Raw genomic sequence first — 20844 nt, forward strand, 5'->3', positions numbered from 1 at the left:
GGCGTGAACCCGGGAGGCGGAGCTTGCAGTGAGCTGAGATCCGGCCACCGCACTCCAGCCTGGGCGACAGAGCCAGACTCAGTCTCAAAAAAAAAAAAAAAAAGACAGTCTTACTCTGTCACCCAGGCTAGAGTGCAATGGTGTGATCTCGGCTCACCACAACCTCTGCCTCCCAGGTTCAAGCGATTCTCCTGCCTCAGCCTCCCGAGTAGCTGGGATTACAGGCGTACACTACCATACCTGGCTAATTTTTGTATTTTTAGTAGAGACGGGGTCTCACCATGTTGGCCAGGCTGGCCTCGAACTCCTGACCTCAGTTGATCCACCCGCCTTGGCCTCCCGAAGTGCTGGGATTACAGGTGTGAGCCACCGCGCCTGGCCAACTCCAGATTTCACTTACAGGAGAAATACACAGCTTGTCGAAGCCACCACCATTCTGCACACAAATCTTAATGTGTTCCATTTGGATTTGCTCCATCTGAGTTCACAGGTCCTCGGCCACCACTTCACTCCCTTGTCTTTGCCAAAGTGGTAAAGCTGTGGTCTCTGCTGCTGTCCCAGCCTGTCAGGAGGACCCCCAAGGATAAATATGGGTGGGGCCATGTTAACCCTTGGGGAAACCGGAGCCAACTGTCAGCCCTGGGCCTGAACCACAGTAGAGGGCTGCTGGGCTTGCCGGGGGGTGCTCTGGCCCCAGCGGGCCTGGTGCTGTTCGGTGTGACAGCGTCTGCCTGCAGAGCCCTGTCCCTGCTTCCCCAGCTTCCCAGCAGCTTTCAGAAGCGGACTCCTCGCCACACACACTGCAGACAATGCCTGCCAGCCCACAGCCTGGGCCCCCACTCCCTGCATCCCCTCCATCCTTGGGGCACTCCACTGGACGGTCACTCTCAGGACACCCAGAGTCTGCCCAGCTGCCGCCCTCAGCCCAGGCTGCACAGAACGTGCTCAGGGCCTGGGGATGTGGGGTGGGGGACTCCTCCTCCGTTGTCTACACAGCCTGGGGCCAGCCTCGTGTCCCCAAGACTCCAAGGACTCCCCAGCTGGGGCCCAGAAAGCAGGGACTCGGTGGGAGAAGACAGTTTCTTTGGGAGTCTGTCTCGTCCTTAGTCCTCCTTGCCCCCATTTCTCCTCTAAGGGAATCAACACTGGACCTGTGGGGTGGGGAGGCGGTGGCCTGGGGTGGGATGCTTTTGGAGGGAACATGGGGATGTGTGAGCAGGGGTGAGAGAGGCAAGGCAAGTGGGGGTGTTGGTGCCAGCTCTGTCAGGGGCTCTGTGCCATCCTGCTTCCCCCTAGGACCAGGTGTCATGAGCTCCATCTCACAGTGGAAACCCCCTTCTCGGGAACCCTAGCCTAGGAGTCCCCCACCTGCCCCTCCGGCCCCTGACCTGCCATCTGGGCTCCAGGAAGGTGTCGCAGGCCCCAGGGGCTGGGGGACTCTCCTGGCCCGGACGCCAGCTCCTCCCCGACTACACCCAGGCGCAGAGGCTGCGGGACGCCAGAGGAGGAGGAGGGAGGGGCGAACCCCACGCGGAAGTCAGGTAGGAGCGCCCGCCACTGGCAGCTGCTCTCCTGGCTGCCAAACCCCGGCCGGAACTGCAGCCGCAGCCAGCATGCAGGTGAGTTCTGCGCTCAAAAGGGTCCACACCTGCGTGCCCCCAGCCACACCCACACCTGGGCCACCCGGCCCCAGCCACCCGCCACCAGCCCCACCAGGAAGGCGCCTGTGTCCCTGCAGGCTGCCAGGTATGGTGAGGGTGAGAGCCCGGCTCAGCTAAGCTGCCTGCTGGACCCCTGGGGCACGCTGGGGGTTGGAAGTGCTGGAGGAGGGCAGTGCTCCTCCCTCCAGCTCGGGATTCTGAGGACACCAGGGCCGGGCTCTTAGCAAGTGTGTGGGACCGGGAACCTTTACCAGAGTCCTCAATATGAGATGGAGCGGGCAAGTCCACCGGGGCTGGGGCTGCTGGTGAGGACCCCAGACGTTGCAGCTGGTCCCTAAGGGGGAGGGGCCGTGGGCTCCAGGCGGGCTGCCCCAGAGTTGGGAGCTGCAGACTGGCCGGCGGGCTGTGGGCTCTCTGCTCCCCAAGGAGCCCTCCCCAGGCACAGGTGGGGCCGATTGCTGCAGCTGGATTCCGATTCTGGGGGTGGGGGTCCAGAGCAGAAGGGGGCGCGGTGCAGGAGAACACACAGGAAGACATCCTTTCTCCCCTCTGCCAGTGAAGAGGTCACCCGGGGCCAGGGGCCAACACCTGGGCGGGTCAGCACCTGGTCGGCCCAGGGAGGAGGCAGTGGTGAGGTGCAGAGTGAAACCAGACTCTCTCTCGGCCTGCCAGGGCCTCCACCCGTGGGCTGCACAGGCGGCCTCTTGCTTCACCTCTGCCCAGGGCTCTCCTCCGCCCTCCACATCCAGCTCCGACACCCTGGCTGCTCAGCCCAGCACCTGATGCCCCTTGGCCTGAGCTCAGGGTCCCCACTGCCAGCCCCTTCCTCCCATGCTGGGGGTGGAGGAGAGACTTGGGGCTGGCCAGGGATTGGGTTGGGAGAGGCAGCACCTGGTTTGCCAGAAGTGAGAGCATCAGTCCTTCAAAAAGGACAGTTATAGCCGGGCCTGGTGGCGTGTGCCTGCAGTCCCAGCTACTCTGGAGGCTGAGGCAGGAGGACTGCCTGAACCCGGGCCTGGTGGCACATGCCTGCAGTCCCAGCTACTCTGGAGGCTGAGGCAGGAGGACTGCTCAAACCCGGGCGTGGTGGCGTGTGCCTGCAGTCCCACTTGGGAAGCTGGGGCAGGAGGACTGCTCGAACCCGGGCCTGGTGGCACATGCCTGCAGTCCCAGCTACTCTGGAGGCTGAGGCAGGAGGACTGCTCAAACCCGGGCGTGGTGGCGTGTGCCTGCAGTCCCACTGGGGAAGCTGAGGCAGGAGGACTGCTCGAGCCTGGGAGTTCTGGGCTGTAGTGTGTTAGGCTGTTTGGGTGTCTGCACTGAGTTCAGCATCAATATGGTGACCTCCCAGGAGCAGGGGACCACCCAGTTGCCTAAGGAGGGGTGAACCGGTCCGGGTCGGAAACGGAGCAGGTCCAAACTCCCGTGGTGATCAAAAAGGACAGTTGCAGACACGGGGAGGACTTGGTAGTCCCAGCTCCAGGCTGGATCTGAGCGTGCCTTTCCTCTGCTCTAACCCCTTCCATGGCTCCCCACTGTCCCCTGCTGAAGTCCAAGCTCTCCAGTTGGCCAAGCAGCCCTCCCTGATTGGCTTCTGCCAACCTCCAGCCTCCCCTCTGGCAGCTCCCTTCTTGTCCTTTATGCTTCTGCAAAGCTGAAGTGCCAAGGACTGAGTCCCTGGACTCAGTTTCCATAGGTGCTGAGTGCTGAGTCACCAGGAGTAGTAGCTACCAAGTCCTCCTTGGAGGTGCTGAGTGCTGAGTCCCTGGGAGGTGCTGACTGCTGAGTCCCAGATACCAACTGCACCCTGATTCTCAGGGCCTGCCCACACATGTTCTTTCTCCCAGGAATTCTGCTCCCATTTTCTCACCTTCTGCCAACCTCTTACCCTACAATGCCAAGCTCCATGCCTCCTCACCTGCCAAGTAGGCCCCTGCCCCTGCGTCCACGAACGCCATGCACTGCCTGGGAGGGCTGCATGCAGGTCACTCCGTCAGTGTCTGGGGATGGACGGGCACATGGATGGGTGAACTGACAGATGACAGACTGGGCAGCTGGGTGGACGGACGACTGGCTTCAGGGCCTCCAAGGGAAGGTTTGCTCAGAGGATGCGTAGGCTGGGCAGAGGCTGGGCAATGTGGCTCACAAGGTGGGCCTCTGTGTGCTTGGGACTGCAGTGGGCGCAGGAGGGGACCCTCCGTGGATGACGAAACTAAAGTTCTCAAGGGCCAGATTCTCAGAGGGCTCAGGGCGCTGGCCAAGAGGCCTGACGTGACCTCAGGAGGAGATGAGGCCCAAACACCTTCCCATGCACACCTGGGGGGACGTGCGTCACGGGACCCCTGGCCAGGCCTCTCAAGAGCGGGGTGGGGTCATATCTACACAGCCATCTCCTCTGCCTGCCCCCAACCTGGAGGCTGGACTGGGAAGAGGAAGGATGGTCAGGACCCCCAGCTCCGTCCTCACACTCCAGCCCTTGGAAGGGAGGGTCTCCTGCGGGCTACAGTGTCTCTAGAAGCTTCCTCATTGGGAGCCGGGGGCTTGCCCACTGGATGCTGGCCTATGCCCACAATGAGGGTGCCAGGGGCCCCCCACCAACTCCTTGGGGCCCTGGGTTACTGGGTGTGTCGCCTGCGAGGGCTGTGGGGCAGGAAGGACGGGGAGGACAGTGTGTGGCTCTGTCCACCTTCTTCCTGTGTCTGCAAACCGCTCAGGTGACTCTGGGGGCTGGGGTGAGGGCACCCTGTTGTACAGATGAGGAAACTGAGGCCTGGGGCGTCTCGGTGGTGTCAGAGCCACGGCCTGGCCGGCTGTCCACCCAGAGCTGGCCTCCCTCTCTGGGTTTGCAGACAGCAAGGCTGGCTGAAGCTTCAGAGGTCCCAAGACTGAGTGTGTAGGGCCAGCCCCGGTCCCTGCCTTGGGAGCTGGGAGCCTGTGGGCCCACACACAGCTTCCTGGAGGTGCAGCCCATGGACTGGGGACATGGGGGTCCCAGACCTCTCACTGTGGATAAACCTCTCAAACAGTCTGCTTGGGTGGAAGTAGAGGTGACTTCAGGTGGTCCAGCCCCCACCTGTGAAGACCCCGAGGGCAGTGTGGAGAAGCCAGGCTCCCGTGGCTCCATAAACACAGGCCCTGGAGATGGAAGGACAGATGGACGGCCCAGTCCTGGAGGCTGGTGGCTGCGGCCCCGGGGATGGGCCGGTGAGTGTGGTTCCGTAAACACTGGCCCTGGAGATGGATGGACAGATGGACGGCAGATCCTGGAGGCCGGTGGGCCCAGAGTTCCGCAGCAGAGTCTCAGAGCCTGAGGCCTGTCTGGCTGTGTGTGCTGGGGGGGCCCCACCTGTCTGGCTGTGTGTGCTGGGGGGGCCCCACCTGTCTGGCTGTGTGTGCTGGGGGGCTCCACCTGTCTGGCTGTTGGGGGGGCTCCACCTGGCAGCCCTAGTGCTTCTGCCTGGTCTAAGGGAGCAGCTAAGGGCAGCCAGGGGCTGGCACGCACCAGGTATGCGTGTAGCTCTGCCCCGGGTGGAGAGCTGCCTGTCAGCCCACGTCAGTGATGAGGGCTCCACACCCCACTCCCCGGGGTAGGCTGATTCGGCTGTTTCCAGAGGCGTGGGGTCATCACCCCAGGGCTGCATGATGTCTTTGGTGGGGAAGAGGTTTCTGTGCCTCATTTCTGGGGTGAAGGATGACTTCCGACCTCGACCTTTGAGAGTGATCCCCAAGGACAGTCCCTTCTCCCAGGCTTCTCTGAAAGTCCTGCCTAGCCTGGGGTCCCTGCCTCGTCCCTTCCTTCTCAGGGGTCTGGGCTCATCCTGCCTGCTTTCAGCTTTGGGCCCAGGCTGATGGGAGGGGGTCTCTAATTTCAGCGTCTGCCAGAGGAGCTGGGGTTCTGGGCAGAGGAGGGACCCTCATTCTGGGTCTGAAGCCAGGCATGTGAGGGGCCATTCCCCCACAAACCCCACTGACACACTTCCCGGGCTCCTACGGAGGCAAGCCACAGAGCCAGAGCTGTGACGCCCACGTCCCCCAGGGCCACCAGTCCCCTCGGGCGAGGCTGCCCTCTGCACTGAGACAGAGGTGCCTCTCCCGCCTGGGCAGGTGGCACGCCCTTCCCTGCATATCTGTCCGAGGATGGAGGTTTCTCCTCTGACCCAGGACGGGGGAGAAGTTTCAGTGTGGCATGCCACACCTGAGCGCAGGTATCTGTCCGTGGGCTGTTGGGAAGGCCAGGCAGGGAGTCAGAGGAAGGGCTGATTGAGGCAGGAAGAACTGCTGGTCTAGGACGGGGCAGAAGAGCCAGGTGAGCCCCGTGGGCCAACTAGGGCAAGAACCTCCCCATCCAGGGAGGCTGCAGTATGGCACTGGGCGCTGAGATGGTGTCTGCGCAGCCCATCTCCCCGTGACCGGGGCGTCGGAGGCCTCAGAGCAGCGCTCCCCAAACTTTTCGGCACCAGGGACCGGTTTCACAGAAGACAGTTTTTCCACAGCTGTGGGTGTGGTGGGATGGTTTTGGGATGAAACTGTCTCACCTCAGATCATCAGGCACTGGATTCTCATAAGGAGCAGCTGAGATCCCTGCATGTGCAGCTCCCAGCAGGGCTCTCGCTCCTGCGAGAGTCTGATGCTGCCGGTGATCTGACGGGAGGCGCAGCCCAGGCAGGAACGGGAACGCTCACCCCCTGCTCACCCCTGCTCATTCACTGCTAACCCCCCTCTCACCTCCTGCTCACCCCCCTACTCACCCCTGCTCACCCCCTGCTCACCCCCTGCTCACCTCCTGCTCTCCTCGGTTCCTGACTGGCCGAGGACTGATACTAGCTGTGGACCAATCCCCTGCCTGAGAGCCTCCCATTCTGGGGTTGGTTGGATGCATTTCCTGGCTTCTGTGGTTGAGACACTAGAGAGAATGGGGAGACCTGTCCCGGAACCAGTAGCTCCTGGTGTGTGTGTGGGGGGTGGGGGCTGGAGGGCAGACCTTGACTAGGGTTACAGACTTAGCGAAACAAAATAAGAGACAGGGCCAGGCGCGGTGGCTCACGCCTGTAATCCCAGCACATTGGGAGGCCAAGGTGGGCGGATCACCTGAGGTCGGAAGTTCGAGACCAGCCTGGCCAACATGGAGAAACCCTGTCTCTACGAAAAATACAAAATTAGCCGGGTGCAGTGGTGGGTGCCTGTCATCCCAGCTACTCGGGAGGTTGAAGCAGGAGAATCGCTTGAACCCGGGAGGCGGAGGTTGCGGTGAGCCGAGATCATACCGCTGCACTCCAGCCTGGGCAACAAGAGGAAAACTCGGTCTCAAAAAAAAAAAGGAAAAGAAGAAAAAAAAAAGACACAGACACCCAGTCAAGCTGAATGTCAGATAAACAACATTTTTAGTGTAGGCGTGTCCCATGCAATCACTGGGGCATCTATCCTATCCTACCCTACCCTACCCTACCCTATCTCTATACTACATCCTTCTGTTGTTTATCTGGAAATGAAGTGTGACTGGGTGGCCTCTGTTTTACCCGGCAGCCCTCAAGGGCCAACAGGCTCAAGCAGTCAAGTGAGACTTTCCGGAGGAGGCAGGTCTTGAGCTTGGCGAGGATGCAGCAGGGAGACGGGAGGGACTAAGGTGCAGGGACCGGGTGTGATGCAGCCAGAGACGGCATGGGGACTGCCTCAGTAATTAACAAATATCAGGCGGACGCTCTGAGGTCCTGCAAATTCCCCTCCTCCGGAAGGTTCTGGCCCCAGACTCTCATGTCCCTGTGTCTGCTGGGATGTGCCTGTGGCAGTCACCCCGCGGGAGCCCCGTGCACTGTGCCCTGCAGGCACTCACCTCGCCTGCTGCAGGACCCTCCCTGTGTGAGGATGGCATGGTGTCCATCCGTCTGCCCAGCCCCCAGGACCTCACGTGAAACGGGGCCGCTGTGAGTGCCCTTGTCTGCACCTCCAGGGGTGGACGGGCTGGGCCAGGAGCTGGGAGCGTTCGATTTTAAACACAGTCCAACAGGTTTCCAAACCCGTGCTCTGATATGCACAGCACCGGGAGTGTGCAGGGGTGCCTGTGGCTTCTCCCGCACATCGGCGTCTCCTGGTCCTCTGACCTGCGTTTCCCTGGCTGTTCTGGCGTTCCCGTCGCCTCCCCTGTCGGCTGCTCACCATGCTCCTCTTCCGTACAATCCCGCTGGCCTCTGTGGGCTGCATCTTCCCTTTTGCATTTGCAGGAACCCTCACGTGCTTCCGTCTCCACAGTCTTGTCGGTTGTTTGCAGGAGGTCCTGGCCCTCTGGCCTGTCACCCGCCTACAGCCAACTCCTTGGGACTCTGCTGTTCTCGCTGTGGGGAAGGACGGTGTGTGACTATGTGGTCTGACGCAGGGACCCGCCAGTGAGGGGCCTCTTGCCCCCAATCACATCCTCCTATCCCTTTCTCTGCCCCCAAACCCCCAGGGCAAAGACAGCCTCCGGATCCTGGTGGAGCCCGAAGGGGACAGCTTCCCGCTGATGGAGATCGGCACCTGTGAGGTGGGTGTCCGTGGGCCCCTCCCAGGCCCCCCCTGGCCCTGTCCTGCCCCTTCACCTGCACCTGGCCCGGTGCCTCCTCCCTGCAGGCCGAGGCCTCTGAGCAGTGGGAATATGTCCTCGTGGCCCATCATCGCACCCAGGGAGACCCCCGGCAAGAGCAGTTCCTGGAGGAGCTCAGGAGAAAGGGCTTCCGCACCAAGGTGGGCTGGTGCCCAGTGAGGGGCAGGGGGCGTGGGGCTGGTCACGGGAGCACGGAGGGTCAGGCTTGGAGGCTGTCTCCTGGGCTGGAGGACTGGGGAGAAGCAGGGGCGTGAGAAGCGAGGAGGCTCCGTGGTCTGGGCCAGGGCTGCAGAGGTAGGGAAGGTTCGGAGGTGGAATAGAGGGTCCCGTGTGCTCCCCACCCTCAGAGGATACAGGACCAGAAACGGGTCTTTTTTGGGATCCGTGCTGACAACAGCATCTTCGACCTGTACCGCACCCTCCTCCTGGAGCCCGAGGGGCCTGCCCCCCACGCCGAGCTGGCCGCTCCGACCCCCATCCCGGTCACCACGAGGTGAGAGGCTGCACCCAGAGCTGCGGCCAGGAGGATCCCTTGCCACCCGTGTGCTTGGTCCAGACCGGGCAGGAGACAGTGCCAGGCTCCGGGCATCGCCAAGGCAGGACAGCCATGTGGTCTCAGGGCAGGGGCCACAGGTGTGAGACCCACTGGCCGTGTGAGCCTCAGCTTCCCATCCCAATAAAGGATCATGGAGGTTCTCACCTCTCAGAGCGTTCTGAGGGCCCCGTGTGGCTGCCTGCGTTCCTGGGGACAGAGTCAGAGCCAGCCTTAGGGGGTGGGCGGGGTTTGCAGAGGCCCAGTGGCCCCTCCTGGACCAAGGCCAGTGTCTCTTGAAGACCCCTCCTCTCCAGGTCTGATGCCCCTTCCTGGACACTGTCCCTGGCCTCCCAGGCACAGACCCAGAGGCCTGGCAGGGACAGCCTCCTCACTCCCTCAGGCCCTGCTTCTCCCCAGTCCTCCAGCCCAGGAGGGAGCCTCCAAGCCTGGCCCTCCATGCCCCCATGACCTGCCCAGCCCCATCCAGGCCCTGCAGGGCTCAGCCAGAGCCTGCTTTGTGGACCAGCCAAGGACACTCCTGGCATTGGTCACGAGGCAGTGGAGGGGGCAGTGGAGGGCATCTGTGAACATCTGTGAACAGAGAGCTGTGGGTCTTCGGGGGTCGCGAGGGGGCATCAAAGGAGGGGAGGTGGCTTGAGGGGGCGCGTGCCTGCGACGTGCCCTGGGGTGTCCAGGAGCCATGTCTCTAGGCACAGGGGGAGGCTCGGAGCCCGGCTGTGCCGTCGGACACCTGGTTGTGCTGCTTCGTGGCTGTGTGGCCTCGGGACATTCCCTTTCCTGAGCCCCAGTCTCTGCACAGGCAGAACAGAACAGCTCCCAGGGTATAAGGAGGGTGTGTGCAGATAAAGGCCGGGGTGTGCTCTGGACACAAGGGGCCCGCAGGTGGGAGGTGTGGTTGGAGGTGGGGGCTGTGGTCTGGGATTCTGGGAGGGACGGGCTGGGAGGAGAGGAAGCCCCCAGCCCAGCCTCATCCTGGATGCCGTGGGGCAGGTCAGGCCCTGGGAGCACTTTAAGGAGGGTGCAGGGGGAGCTCCCGGATGGGCTGTGGATTCTGAGTTCCGGTCAGGGCTGGCAGGCTGGGGGCTCCGCCAGGACAGGGAGGGGCCTGGGCCTGGCCAGACCAGAGGGCAGGTCGAGACCTGGAGGCAGGGTCCACTGTGGTCACACGGGCCCACCCTGCTCTGGCTCTTGAATCTCAGAATCCGAATTGTGAACTTCGTTGTCATGAAGACCAAGACCTCGGCTGGTGGTGAGGGCAGGGCTGGGGCACCGACGGGGTGCCGTGGGCAGCCTCCTCCCAGCACCTCACTCCCCCTGACTCGTGAGCCCCTGTGACCCACAGAGACCTTCGAGGATCTGGAAAAGGACGGGGTCTTCGAGGCCAAGTTCCCCCTGCACAAGGTGAGGAGTGGGCAGCCGGGAGAGGGCCTTGGGGTGGGACCCTGGGATGGGGGCTCTCATTTCCTGTCACCCGAGCCAGGGGGAGGGACACCTGAAGAAGACGTGGGCAGGCTGGAGACACATGTTCCGCGAGCAGCCAGTTGACGAGATCAGGTAACGCTGGCCAAAGAGATCACAGGAACCCCACGGATGCCCCCAGATACCCACGGGAGCCCCCACAGCCCCGCAGGCTAACCCACACACACCACCCGGAAGTTGCCACCCCCGTGGATGCCTCCACACCACCACGGCTGCCCTCACCCCTGTAGACGCCCCCACACACCACCCAGAAGATGCCCCCACACTGCCCACACCCCCACAGATGCCCCCATGCCCACAGACGTGCTCCCCATTCAGACTCACTGATGCCACCAAAGGAGAGACCCGCCTCCCCCACCCCTGTCCCTCCCCAACCGCCGCCTCCCCCCACCCCGTCCCTCCCCCCCCCACTGCCTCCCCCCACCCTCGTCCCACCTCTACGCCCCCTCCCACCCCCGTCCCTCCCCCACCGCCCCCTGACAGCCACGTGCCCAGCGGAGCGGGCCTTAACTGCTGCTGCCTGCAGGAACTACTTTGGGGAAAAGGTGGCCCTGTACTTCGCCTGGCTGGGCTGGTACAACTACATGCTGGTGCCGGCCGCCCTGACAGGCCTCTTGGTCTTTCTGAGCGGATTCTCGCTGTTTGATGCCAGCCAGATCAGGTGGGCTGCAGCAGGGGCCGGGCGTGGGGGTCCGGGCTGAGCCCTGCTGCCAGGAGGAGCTGGCCCCAGCCTCATCCCTGCCCCTTCAGCAAGGAGATCTGTGAGGCCCACGACATCCTCATGTGTCCCCTCGGCGACTACAGCCGCAGGTACCAGCGGCTCTCGGAAACCTGCACTTTCGCCAAGGTTTGTCACCTCTGGGTCCACCCCAGGGCCTGCGGAAGATGGGCACAGTGCACCCACCCGGAGGTGGGGAGGCCAAGGCCTGGAGCCCTGCAGAGCTGCTCAGTTTCCCCACAGGGCTGAGGGGGAGGCCCAGCCCCAGCCCACCCCCCCGCCGGCTCACCCCCACCGGCCCACCTCCCCCCACCGGCTCACCTCCTATCCCTTCCACGACCCCCGGCTCCACCCCCACCCCCTCCATTCCACCCCCCTCCATTCCACGGCTCCACCACCCCTCCATTCCACCATCCACCCCCATCCACTCCTCTTTATTGGTGTTCATGCATCTTCATGTCTCTGGGTCAGTTGCTCTTGGCCACCTCTCGGGGCGGTCTCCAACCTGGGCTCCAAGGTCCACGTGTGGTGATGCCCCTCCCTTGCCCCATACAGCCCACGGTGTTCCTGGAGATCTGGAAGCGGCAGCGTGCCCGCGTGGTCCTGCACTGGGACCTGTACACGTGGGACGAAGACCAGGTGAGGTGGAGCTGGCAGCACAGCTGAGGCGGACCTGGGCACAGGCTATGGCCGCCTGGTGCCCTGCACGGCCTACATATGCCTGTCGTGTTTGAGGCGTGTGTCCCGTGTCTGTCTCTCCACGTGTGGGGCGTGTGTCCTGTCTGTTCACCTGTGAGGCGTGTCCCCGTGTCCATCTCCCCACGTGTGGGACGTGTGTCCCGTCTGTCCCGTGAGGCGTGTCCCTGTGTCTGTGTCCCCACGTGTGGGGCGTGTGTCCCGTCTGTCCACCTGTGAGGCGTGTCCCTGTGCCCGTGTCCCCACGTGTGGGGCGTGTGTCCCGTCTATCCACCTGTGAGGCGTGTCATTGTGTCCATGTCCCCACGTGTGGGACGTGTGTCCCGTCTGTCCACCTGTGAGGCGTGTCCCATGTCTGAGGCTTGTCTGGTGCTCTCCCCAGGAGGAAATGGCACTTCAGCTCATTAACTGCCCTGACTACAAGCTCCGGCCACACCAGCACTCCTACCTGCGCAGCACCGTCATCCTCATCCTGTCCCTGATCATGGTATTCGGGGGACACCGTGGTGGGGCTGGAGACTTGGGCTGCGCACCTGCCCTGGCCCCCACCCACCACAGCCGTCCCGCAGATCTGCCTCATGATCGGCATGGCCCACATCCTGGTGGTCTACCGCGTCCTGGCCTCTGCACTCTTCAGCAGCTCGGCCCTGCCCTTCCTGGAGGATCAGGTGACCACGGCAGTGGTGGTGACCGGAGCCCTGGTGCACTATGTGACCATCAGCATCATGACCAAGGTGGGGCCGGGAGTGGGGCAGGCGCGAGCTGGGGGGTCTGCCGTGGCCCCAGTGAGCCCATTCGGTGCCCTCCTCCGCAGATCAACAAGTACGTGGCCCTGAAGCTTTGTGATTTCGGTGAGAGGACAACCCCAGGCCCTCTTGGGGGACCCGGCGGGAGGACTCAGGGCTGGGCCTTGGAGCTGTGGTCAGACAGCAAGGGAGGGGGCCCTTCCTGCTGCCCCAGGGCCTCTCCCATGAGCAGGGAGAGAGGTAAGGGCCCATTCCGTTCCAGAGATGCCCAGGACCCACTCGGAGCGAGAGAGCAGGTTCACCATCCGCTTCTTCACGTTGCAGTTCTTCACCCATTTCTCGTCTCTCATCTATATCGCCTTCATCCTGGGCAGGTAGGGCCGGCGCCAGGCTGCCTCCAACCCAACTCACGAGGGCTTGTTCCACCGCCTTTAAAGTGGCAATATCCATTCTTTTAATTTTAAAAATAATTTCTGCTGAGAGCAAGTGGAAATCCAACCTAGAGACACGTGAACAAAGCCTGCAGTGAGCCCAGCTTGTAAATTCCAGGCCCTGAGGTCCATCAAGACAGTCTGGTGGCCTCCCAGGCTGCTTCATGCATTTGCAGGCACGTAACAGCACTGGCAGAAATGGCTTGTCCTGGGAATAACGGCACCTGCTCTTTATGCTGGAAATGCACTCGGTGCCTGTCCACGCATCCTCATATACATGAGAGAGACAGGGTCTCGCTGCCGCCAGGCTGGTGTCCAGTGGCACAATGTTGGCTGACTGTATGGTAGTCTTGACCTCCTGGGTCTCATGAGTAGCTGGGATTACAGGTGCCCACCACCACACCCAGCTAATTTTAGTAATTTTTGTGGAAATGGGGTCTCACCTTGTTACCCAGGCTGGTCTGGAATTCCTGGGCTCAGCGATCGTCCCGCCTCAGTCTCGGTATTGGATTTCAGGCGTGAGCCACTGCACCTGGCCAAAAGAAGGTGCACATTGATTGCGGAGCCAGAAAGGTTCATTTCACTAATTAGGAAGGTGAGGTGAGAGGGATGCTGGCTGCAGCTGTACTTTTTTTTTTTTTTTTTTTTGAGGCCGGAGTCGGCTCTGTCGCCAGGCTGGAGTGCAATGGCCTTTGATCTGGCTCACTGCAAGCTCCGCCTCCCGGGTTCCGCATGTTCTCCTGCCTCTCAGCCTCCCGAGGGCAGGACTACAGGCCCTGGCAGCCGAGGCTAATTTTCTGTGTATTTTTAGTAGAGGCGGGGTTTCACCGTGGTCTCGATCTCCTGACAGCAATGATCCGCCCGCCTCGGCCTCCCAAAGTGCTGGGATTACAGAGCGTGAGCCACGGCCTTGACCAGCTGTACTTTTTTTTGAGATGGAGTCTCACTCTGTCACCAGGCTGGAGTGCAGTGGGCAATCTCGGCTCACTTCACAACCTCTGCTTCCTGGGTTCAAGCAATTCTCCTGCCTCAGACTCCCGAGTAGCTGAGACCACAGACGCCCACCACCACGCCTGGCTAATTTTTGTATTTTTTGTAGAGATGGAGTTTCACCGTGTTGGCCAGGCTGGTCTTGAGCTCCTGACCTCAGGTGACCCACCTGCCTTGGCCTCCCTAAGTGCTGGGATGACAGGTGTCAGCCACCACGCCTGGCCCTGTAGATGTTGGTTCTTGACCTCCATCCGTCTTGGGAAAGGCATGCACCATGGCTTGCTGTGGGCCATGTATCTCCTGGTGGACCTCTCACTCTGGAAGTTCCTGGGGGTGAACCCTGGTCTCCTGTCTGCAGGCAGGAGGACGCTGTCTATGTGCTGGGGCTGGGGCTGGGGTTGGGGAGGACACTGTGGCGCCTCAGTGTCAATTGGTCCAACCCTGTGTGCTGAGTCCTTGGTTGTTGAAAACCCTAGTGAGCTTCTAGTCCTCCTGAGGGGGCTTTGTGGTCAGGTAGGAGGCCCAGGGACCTTCCAGCTGTGGCTGCATTCTCCGACTCAGTGCCCCCAAGCCACCAGGGTAGCCAAGTCCTGAGGCTTCCTGGGGCTCCCGGCAGGGCTGGATTGCTTCCTGAGTGTCTCCCCTGAAAGCCTGATGTCTTGAGTGGACTGAAGGCCTCTCCAGTTCCCTTCTACCTGTAAGGTGATACCTGATAGTGGGTGTCAGCAGCCTGTCATTTTATTTTATTTATTTACTTTTCGAGACAGTATCTTGATCCATTGCCCCAGGCTGGAGTACAGTGGTACAATCACTACAGCCTCAAACTCCTGGTTCAAGCAATCCCCCTGCCTCAGCCTCCTGAATAGCTGGGACTACAGGCATGTGCCACCATGCCTGGCTAATTTTTTATATTTTTTGTAGAGACGGGGTTTTGTCATGTTGCCCAGGCTGGTCTCGAACTCCTGGGTTCAAGCAATCCTCCTGCCTCGGCCTCCCCACGTGCTGAGATGACAGGTGTGAGCCTCCGTGCCTGCAGTCGCCAGTTTAATTGTGACTTGGGAGTGTGCGTTTACATTAACATAGATCCTGCTAAAGAGACCTCCAGAAAGGCCGTGTCAGCAACAAAGTCACCCACAGTGTGCGAAACGTTCCATCCTGAGCCAACGGGCAAAGTCTTTTCATTTTTTAAATGTGCCTTTAAAAAAATATTGGTGAGGGGCCGGGCATGGTGGCTCAGGCCTGTCATCCCAGTATTGTCGGAGGCCGACGTGGGCGGATCACGAGGTCAGGAGATCAAGACCATCCTGGCTAACACGGTGAAACACTGTCTCTACCAGGGATACAAAAAATTAGCCGGGCGTGGTGGCGGCTGCCTGTAGTCCCAGCTACTGGGGGGACTGAGGCAGGAGAATGGCATGAACCTGGGAGGCGGAGCTTGCAGCGAGCTGAGATCGCACCACTGCACTCCAGCCTGGGTGACAATGTGAGACTCAGTCTCAAAAAAACCCAAAAAACCAAAAAACTATTGGTGAGGTTTAGCATCTTTCCAGATATTTATTGACCATTGTGTTTTTTCCTACGATTGACTGACTGTTCATATTATCTACATTTTGTTATCGAGTAACTGGCTACCAAGTTTCTTTTCTTTTCTTTCTTCTTTCTTTCTTTCTTTCTTTTCTTTCTTTTCTTTCTTTCTTTCTTCTTGCAAAAAAGATCCGGACCGGATGACGATAATATTAATGCCTGTCTTTTGACGATCCGATCTGATCCATCTTGATGGTCCTGCCCGACCTCTGACTCCTGTTCGGTCCGGAGCTGACGCTGACTGTTTTGATGATCTCTTTGATCGGATCCATTCTTCGACGGTGTACCATGTATTGCACAGACTCCCTTTTCTTCCAGAGACCTTCCTTGGGAGCCCTCCACTCTCCTACCCACGCCTGGCAGGTTGCTCTCTGGGTCTCTTTCACGTCTGTCTTCTTGGGACTTGCTTGTGTTACTTTCCTGGGTTAGCCACCATTCCCTGAATCTCTGCCTGCCCTCTTTCTTGGTTTTTGCTCTTTTTCACTAAAAAAAGTATATTTGGGAGGTAAACTTTCTGAATTCTTCTGTGTCTAAAAATGTCTTTATTCTACCCTCGCATGTGATTGACATGGCTGGGTATAGCAATCTAAGTTCAAAATAAATGTCCTTCTAGAACTTGAAAGGCACTGCTCTGTTGCCTTCTAACACACAAAGCGACTGGTGAGAAGTGTGTGGAAAACCTGATTTTCATTCCTTCCTGTGGCCTTCTACTCTTTCCTTCCGGAAGCCCCCAGACTTTCAAACCGGGGATCAATGGTTAGCACAGTGGTGCTCATGTCTGTATTCAGCATTCTGGGGAGTGTCGAGAGGCAGGTGGATCACGCTGGCCTCGTGAGACTGAGACCATCTGGTGTTAACATGGTGAGTCCCCGCCTCTGGCTGTAACACAAAAATTGGGGCCAGGCTAGGTGGCTGCTATTCCTGAAGTCCAGGGGCCACGGGAGGCTGAGGCAGGGAGAATATGGAACTGGAGGCGGAGTTGCAGTGCAGATCAGCTACACTGCACTCCAGCTCGGGCTTACAGAGCCGCACCGCCCCTGCCCAAACAAAACCGGGTAATCACTACTTTTCCTCTTCTGAAGTTCTGACCTTCTTTAAACTGACCAATATAGTGGTTTCTTTTTATCACTGTGTTGGGCACCGTGAGTTCTCCCATTGAAATCCTGTAGTCCGTCTTAGGTCTTTAAATTTTCTTCTTTTAAATATTTTTTCCTCAGGTTTGGTTTTGTGTCGTTTCCTTCTGCTTTCTCTCTCTTCACGGAGCTTCTGTCCCAGGGTTTGTTGACCACGCCTCACCTTTCGCTTCAGCTGTCTCCGGCCTCTATGTCTCCCTCCTGTAACATCTTGGGAGATTTCCTTCACTTTGCCTTTTTTCTCCATCCATTGATTTCGGAGTTTTACATTTAATCCATTAAAGTCTTATCTCTCTTTTTTGAGGATCGAGTCTTGTTTCTGTCAGCCTGTGGCTGGAGGTGGGCGCACTGGCTCACTGTAAAGCCCGGCCCCGGGTTCACGCCATTCTCCTGCCTCAGCCTCCCCGAGTAGCTGACCAGGCGCCAAGTACCAAGACTTATTTTGTGAGACGGAGTTTCACCATGGTCTCGATCTCCTGACCTTGTGGATCCGCCTCACGGGCCTCCCAAAGTGCTGGGATTACAGGCGCACCACCGCCAAAGTCTTAATTTCTAAGAGTGTTTTTTGGTCCCTTTATTTATTTTTATTCACAGCATCCCATCTGTGTTTTATTTTCTCTTGAGGATTTCAATTAGGTTTTCCTTCTCCCTGTTCATCTGTTCCCTGCTGATTATCTCTTTTGTTTCCTAAAGGGTCCATTTTGGTTTTTAATCATTATCCTCCTGTTACACAGGTGGTTTCCTCTTGTGAGTAAACCTTCGTGGTATTCATTCATATTAAAGACCCAAGATCTGAATTGATTTTTCTCAATGGATGAGATGGGCTCCTTTATAATGGCTGGGACTAGGCCTCTTTCACCACTGGCTAATTTTTGTATTTCAGTAGAGACAGGGTTTCTTCATGTTGGCCAGTCTGGTCTTGAACTCCTGACCTCAAGTGATCTGCCTGCCTCAGTCTCCCAGTGCTGGATTTCAGGTGTTTCACTGACCCGCCCACAGCTGAACATATTCATTAATCTTGAGGAGGGCATAATAGGTAGCTACATCCATTGCACACCTCACACATTCTCCTATCATTAACTCATATTTAATCTGCATAGCCCTATAGGGCACAGCTGATCTACAGATTAGATGACTGAGAATCAGAGGAGGTTAAGAAACTATCTCTAGGACAATACAGCCGGTGGGTGGTGGAACAGATAAAACCTCCAAGTCTGGCTCTAGAGCTTAGTTCTAGGCAGCCTCTGCACAGGGGGTCTCTTTGAAAACAGAGGTGAAAATGTGGCCTGGCTTCCCATGCTACACTACATGGGAATATATTTTGACAATATGTTCCTTTATGGTTCTTATTTTTTTCACACTGTTCTCTCACCAGCCCCACCGCAATTCCCTACAAAGAATAGAATATTAGGTGGATGTGGTGGTGTGGGCCTGTAGTCCTAGCTACTTGGGAGGCTTATGTGGGAGGATCACTGAGCCCGGGAGGAGGCTGTAGTGTTTCAAGCACCACCATTGCACTCCAGCCTGAGGACAGATCCTGTCTCAAAAAAAAACAAAAACAAAAACAAAAACAAAACCTTAAACTTTCAAATCCTGACTTGTAAGGGGAATTTGTTTTGCTGCAAGGCAGAGGAGGGAAGCCTGTTTGAAATGAGGGAAGCCTGTTTGAAATGAGGAGCCTGTTTGAAATGCCTTCTTCATCATACACCACCCATTCTTTGCTTATATATTGTCTTTTCATGATTCTGACAAGTCCAGCTAGCCCCTTGCCATGCTTGGCATTCTTGCTATAGCCTTTACTGTAGGTGGGCTAGCTGCTGTCCATCACTCTTCTTTTTCTACCTTTTTAATGGTTATTTAATGCATGTTCATTCTTTCAGATGAATGTCAGAATCATTTTGTCAACTACCTAAAAATTCTGTAGACCGGCTGGGCAACGGTGGCTCACGCTTCTGTAATCCCAGCACTTTGGGAGGCTTTCATGGATCGATCATGAGGTCAGGAGTTTGAGACCAACCTGGCCAGCAGGGTGAAACCGCCTCTTGATAATGATGGATTGAATAATAGAGCAATGGCTGCAGTGAGCCGAGATCACGCATTGCCCTCCACACCCTCAACTCCCGGGTTCAAGCAACCTCCCGCCTCGCCTCCCACGCGCTGGGATGACAGGTGTGAGCCTCCTCCGCGCCTGCAGTCAGCCAGCTTCAATTCGTGACTTGGGAGTGTGCGTTTACATTAACATAGATCCTGCTAAAGAGACTTCCAGAAAGGCCGTGGTCAGCAACAAAGAAAAGTCACCCACAGTAAAAGCAAACGCCCATCCTGAGCCAACGATAAAGTCTTTTCATTTCCTTTTTAAATGTGCCTTTTAAAAAAAAATATTGGTGAGGGGCCGGGCATGGTGGCCTTGGTGGGCCTGCCATCCCAGTGCATTGGTCGGATACCGGAATGCGGGCTTGATCACGAGGTCAGGAGATCAAGACCATCCTGGCTAACAATGTGAAACACTGTCTCTACCAGGGATACAAAAAAATTAGCCGGGAGGCAGGATGCTGCCTGTAGTCCCAGCTACTGGGGACTGGAGGCAGGAGAATGGCATGAACCTGGGAGGCGGAGCTTGCAGCAGCTGAGATCGCACCACTGCACTCCAGCCTGGGCAGTGACACTGCAGACTCAGTCTCAAAACCCAAAACCAAAAAAAACTATTGGTGAGGCTCTTAGCATCTTTCCAGATATTTATTGACCATTGTGTTTTTCTCCCTACCATTGGACTGGACTGTTCATATTATCTAAGCATTTTTATCGTGAGCACCAAGGCCAAGTTTCTTTCTTGCGGCGGCGGCAAGTGGCAAAAAGATGGATCCGGATGGATCGGAAATGCCCGGATCTCGTGATCGATCCATCCGATCTCGATATCCCGAACGCCTCCTGATCTCCTGTTCTGTTTTTTTCTTACTTTTATCATATCCTCCTCAATTTTATCCAGCCTCTAATGCACCATGTAATTGTGCACAGACTCCCTTTCTTCCAGACCTCCTTGGGAGCCCTCCCACCTCCTCTACCCACTCTGGCAGGTTGCTCCTGTCTCTTTCACTGGCTGTCTCTTGACTCTGTTTACATTTCTCCTAAGAAATAATTATTCTGAATTTCTAAGCCAATCTTCTTCTTTCTTGGTTTTGCTCTTTTTTCAAAAGTATATTTGGAGGTAAACTTCTTCTTAAACTTTTCTGTGTCTAAAATGTCTTTTTATTCTTAATCTCGCATGTGATTGATATGGTTGGTATAGCAATCTAAGTTCAAAATAAATGTCCTTTCTAGAACCTGGAAAAGGCACTGCTCTGTCAGTCTTCTCTAACACAATAAAAGCGACTAAGAGAAGTGTGTGAAAACCTGATTTTCATTCCTTCCCAGGCCTCTACTCTTTCCTCTGGAAGCCCCAGGACTTTCAAACCGGGGACCACGGTTGAAGCACTGCACCATGTCTGGGATCCTGAGCACTCTGGGGAGGCCGAGGCAGGTGGGATCACGTCGTGAGACTGAGACCATCTTAGCACATGTAGGAACCTCGCCTCATTAAAATACAAAATTAGCCAGGCGAGGTGGCGGCATTCAGTCCAGGCTGGGAGGCTGAGGCAGGAGAATGGCGGGTCCCGGGAGGCGGAGCCAGTGAGCCGATCACGCCGACATCAGCACTCCAGCCTCGGGCTTACAGAGCTTGACTCCGTCTCAAAAACAAACAAACAAACAAACAAATAAAAACTGGGGACCAATACTACTTTTTTCCTTCTGGAAGCTCTAGGACCTTCTCTTTAAACTGGGGACCAATATAGGGGTGGGTTTCTCTTTATCACTGTGCTGGGCAATCGGTGAGCCCTTCCCATTGAAATCCTGTGTCCTGTCTAGGCTCCTTAAATTTTCTTCTTTTTTAAATATTTTTTTCCCTCAGGTTTGGTTTTAAAAATGTTTCCTTCTGCTTTCTCTTCACGGAGCTTCTGGTCCTTGTGGGCTTGTTGACCACGCTCCTCACCTTTTTCGCCAGCGCGTCCCGTCTCTATGTCTCCTCCTGTAACATCTGGGGAGATTTCCTTCACTTTGCCTTTTTCTCCATCCATTGATTTCTTTGTTTTACATTTAACTATTAAAGTCTTAATTTCTTTTTTTTTTTTTTTTTTTTTTTTGAGACGGAGTCTTGCTCTGTCGCCCAGGCTGGAGTGCAGTGGCGCAATCTCGGCTCACTGCAAGCTCCGCCTCCCGGGTTCACGCCATTCTCCTG

General features: G+C 57.5%; 1 protein-coding gene across 1 annotated transcript; it reads left to right on the top strand.

The window, feature by feature from the left end:
- The first annotated feature begins 1497 nt into the window (after positions 1-1497).
- On the top strand, positions 1498-13171 carry ANO9 (anoctamin 9). Its single transcript, XM_031653855.1, has 14 exons — positions 1498-1619; positions 8104-8178; positions 8265-8378; positions 8586-8731; positions 9994-10043; positions 10137-10195; positions 10275-10348; positions 10800-10934; positions 11024-11135; positions 11547-11630; positions 12070-12174; positions 12257-12421; positions 12502-12538; positions 12696-13171. Exons 1-14 carry the CDS (start codon positions 1614-1616, stop codon positions 12809-12811), a joined length of 1278 nt encoding a protein of 425 aa, XP_031509715.1. The 5' UTR covers positions 1498-1613; the 3' UTR covers positions 12812-13171.
- The last annotated feature ends 7673 nt before the right edge of the window (positions 13172-20844 follow it).

The sequence above is a fragment of the Papio anubis genome, chromosome 12 (genome assembly GCF_008728515.1).
Source record: "Papio anubis isolate 15944 chromosome 12, Panubis1.0, whole genome shotgun sequence".
Lineage (NCBI taxonomy): Eukaryota > Metazoa > Chordata > Mammalia > Primates > Cercopithecidae > Papio > Papio anubis.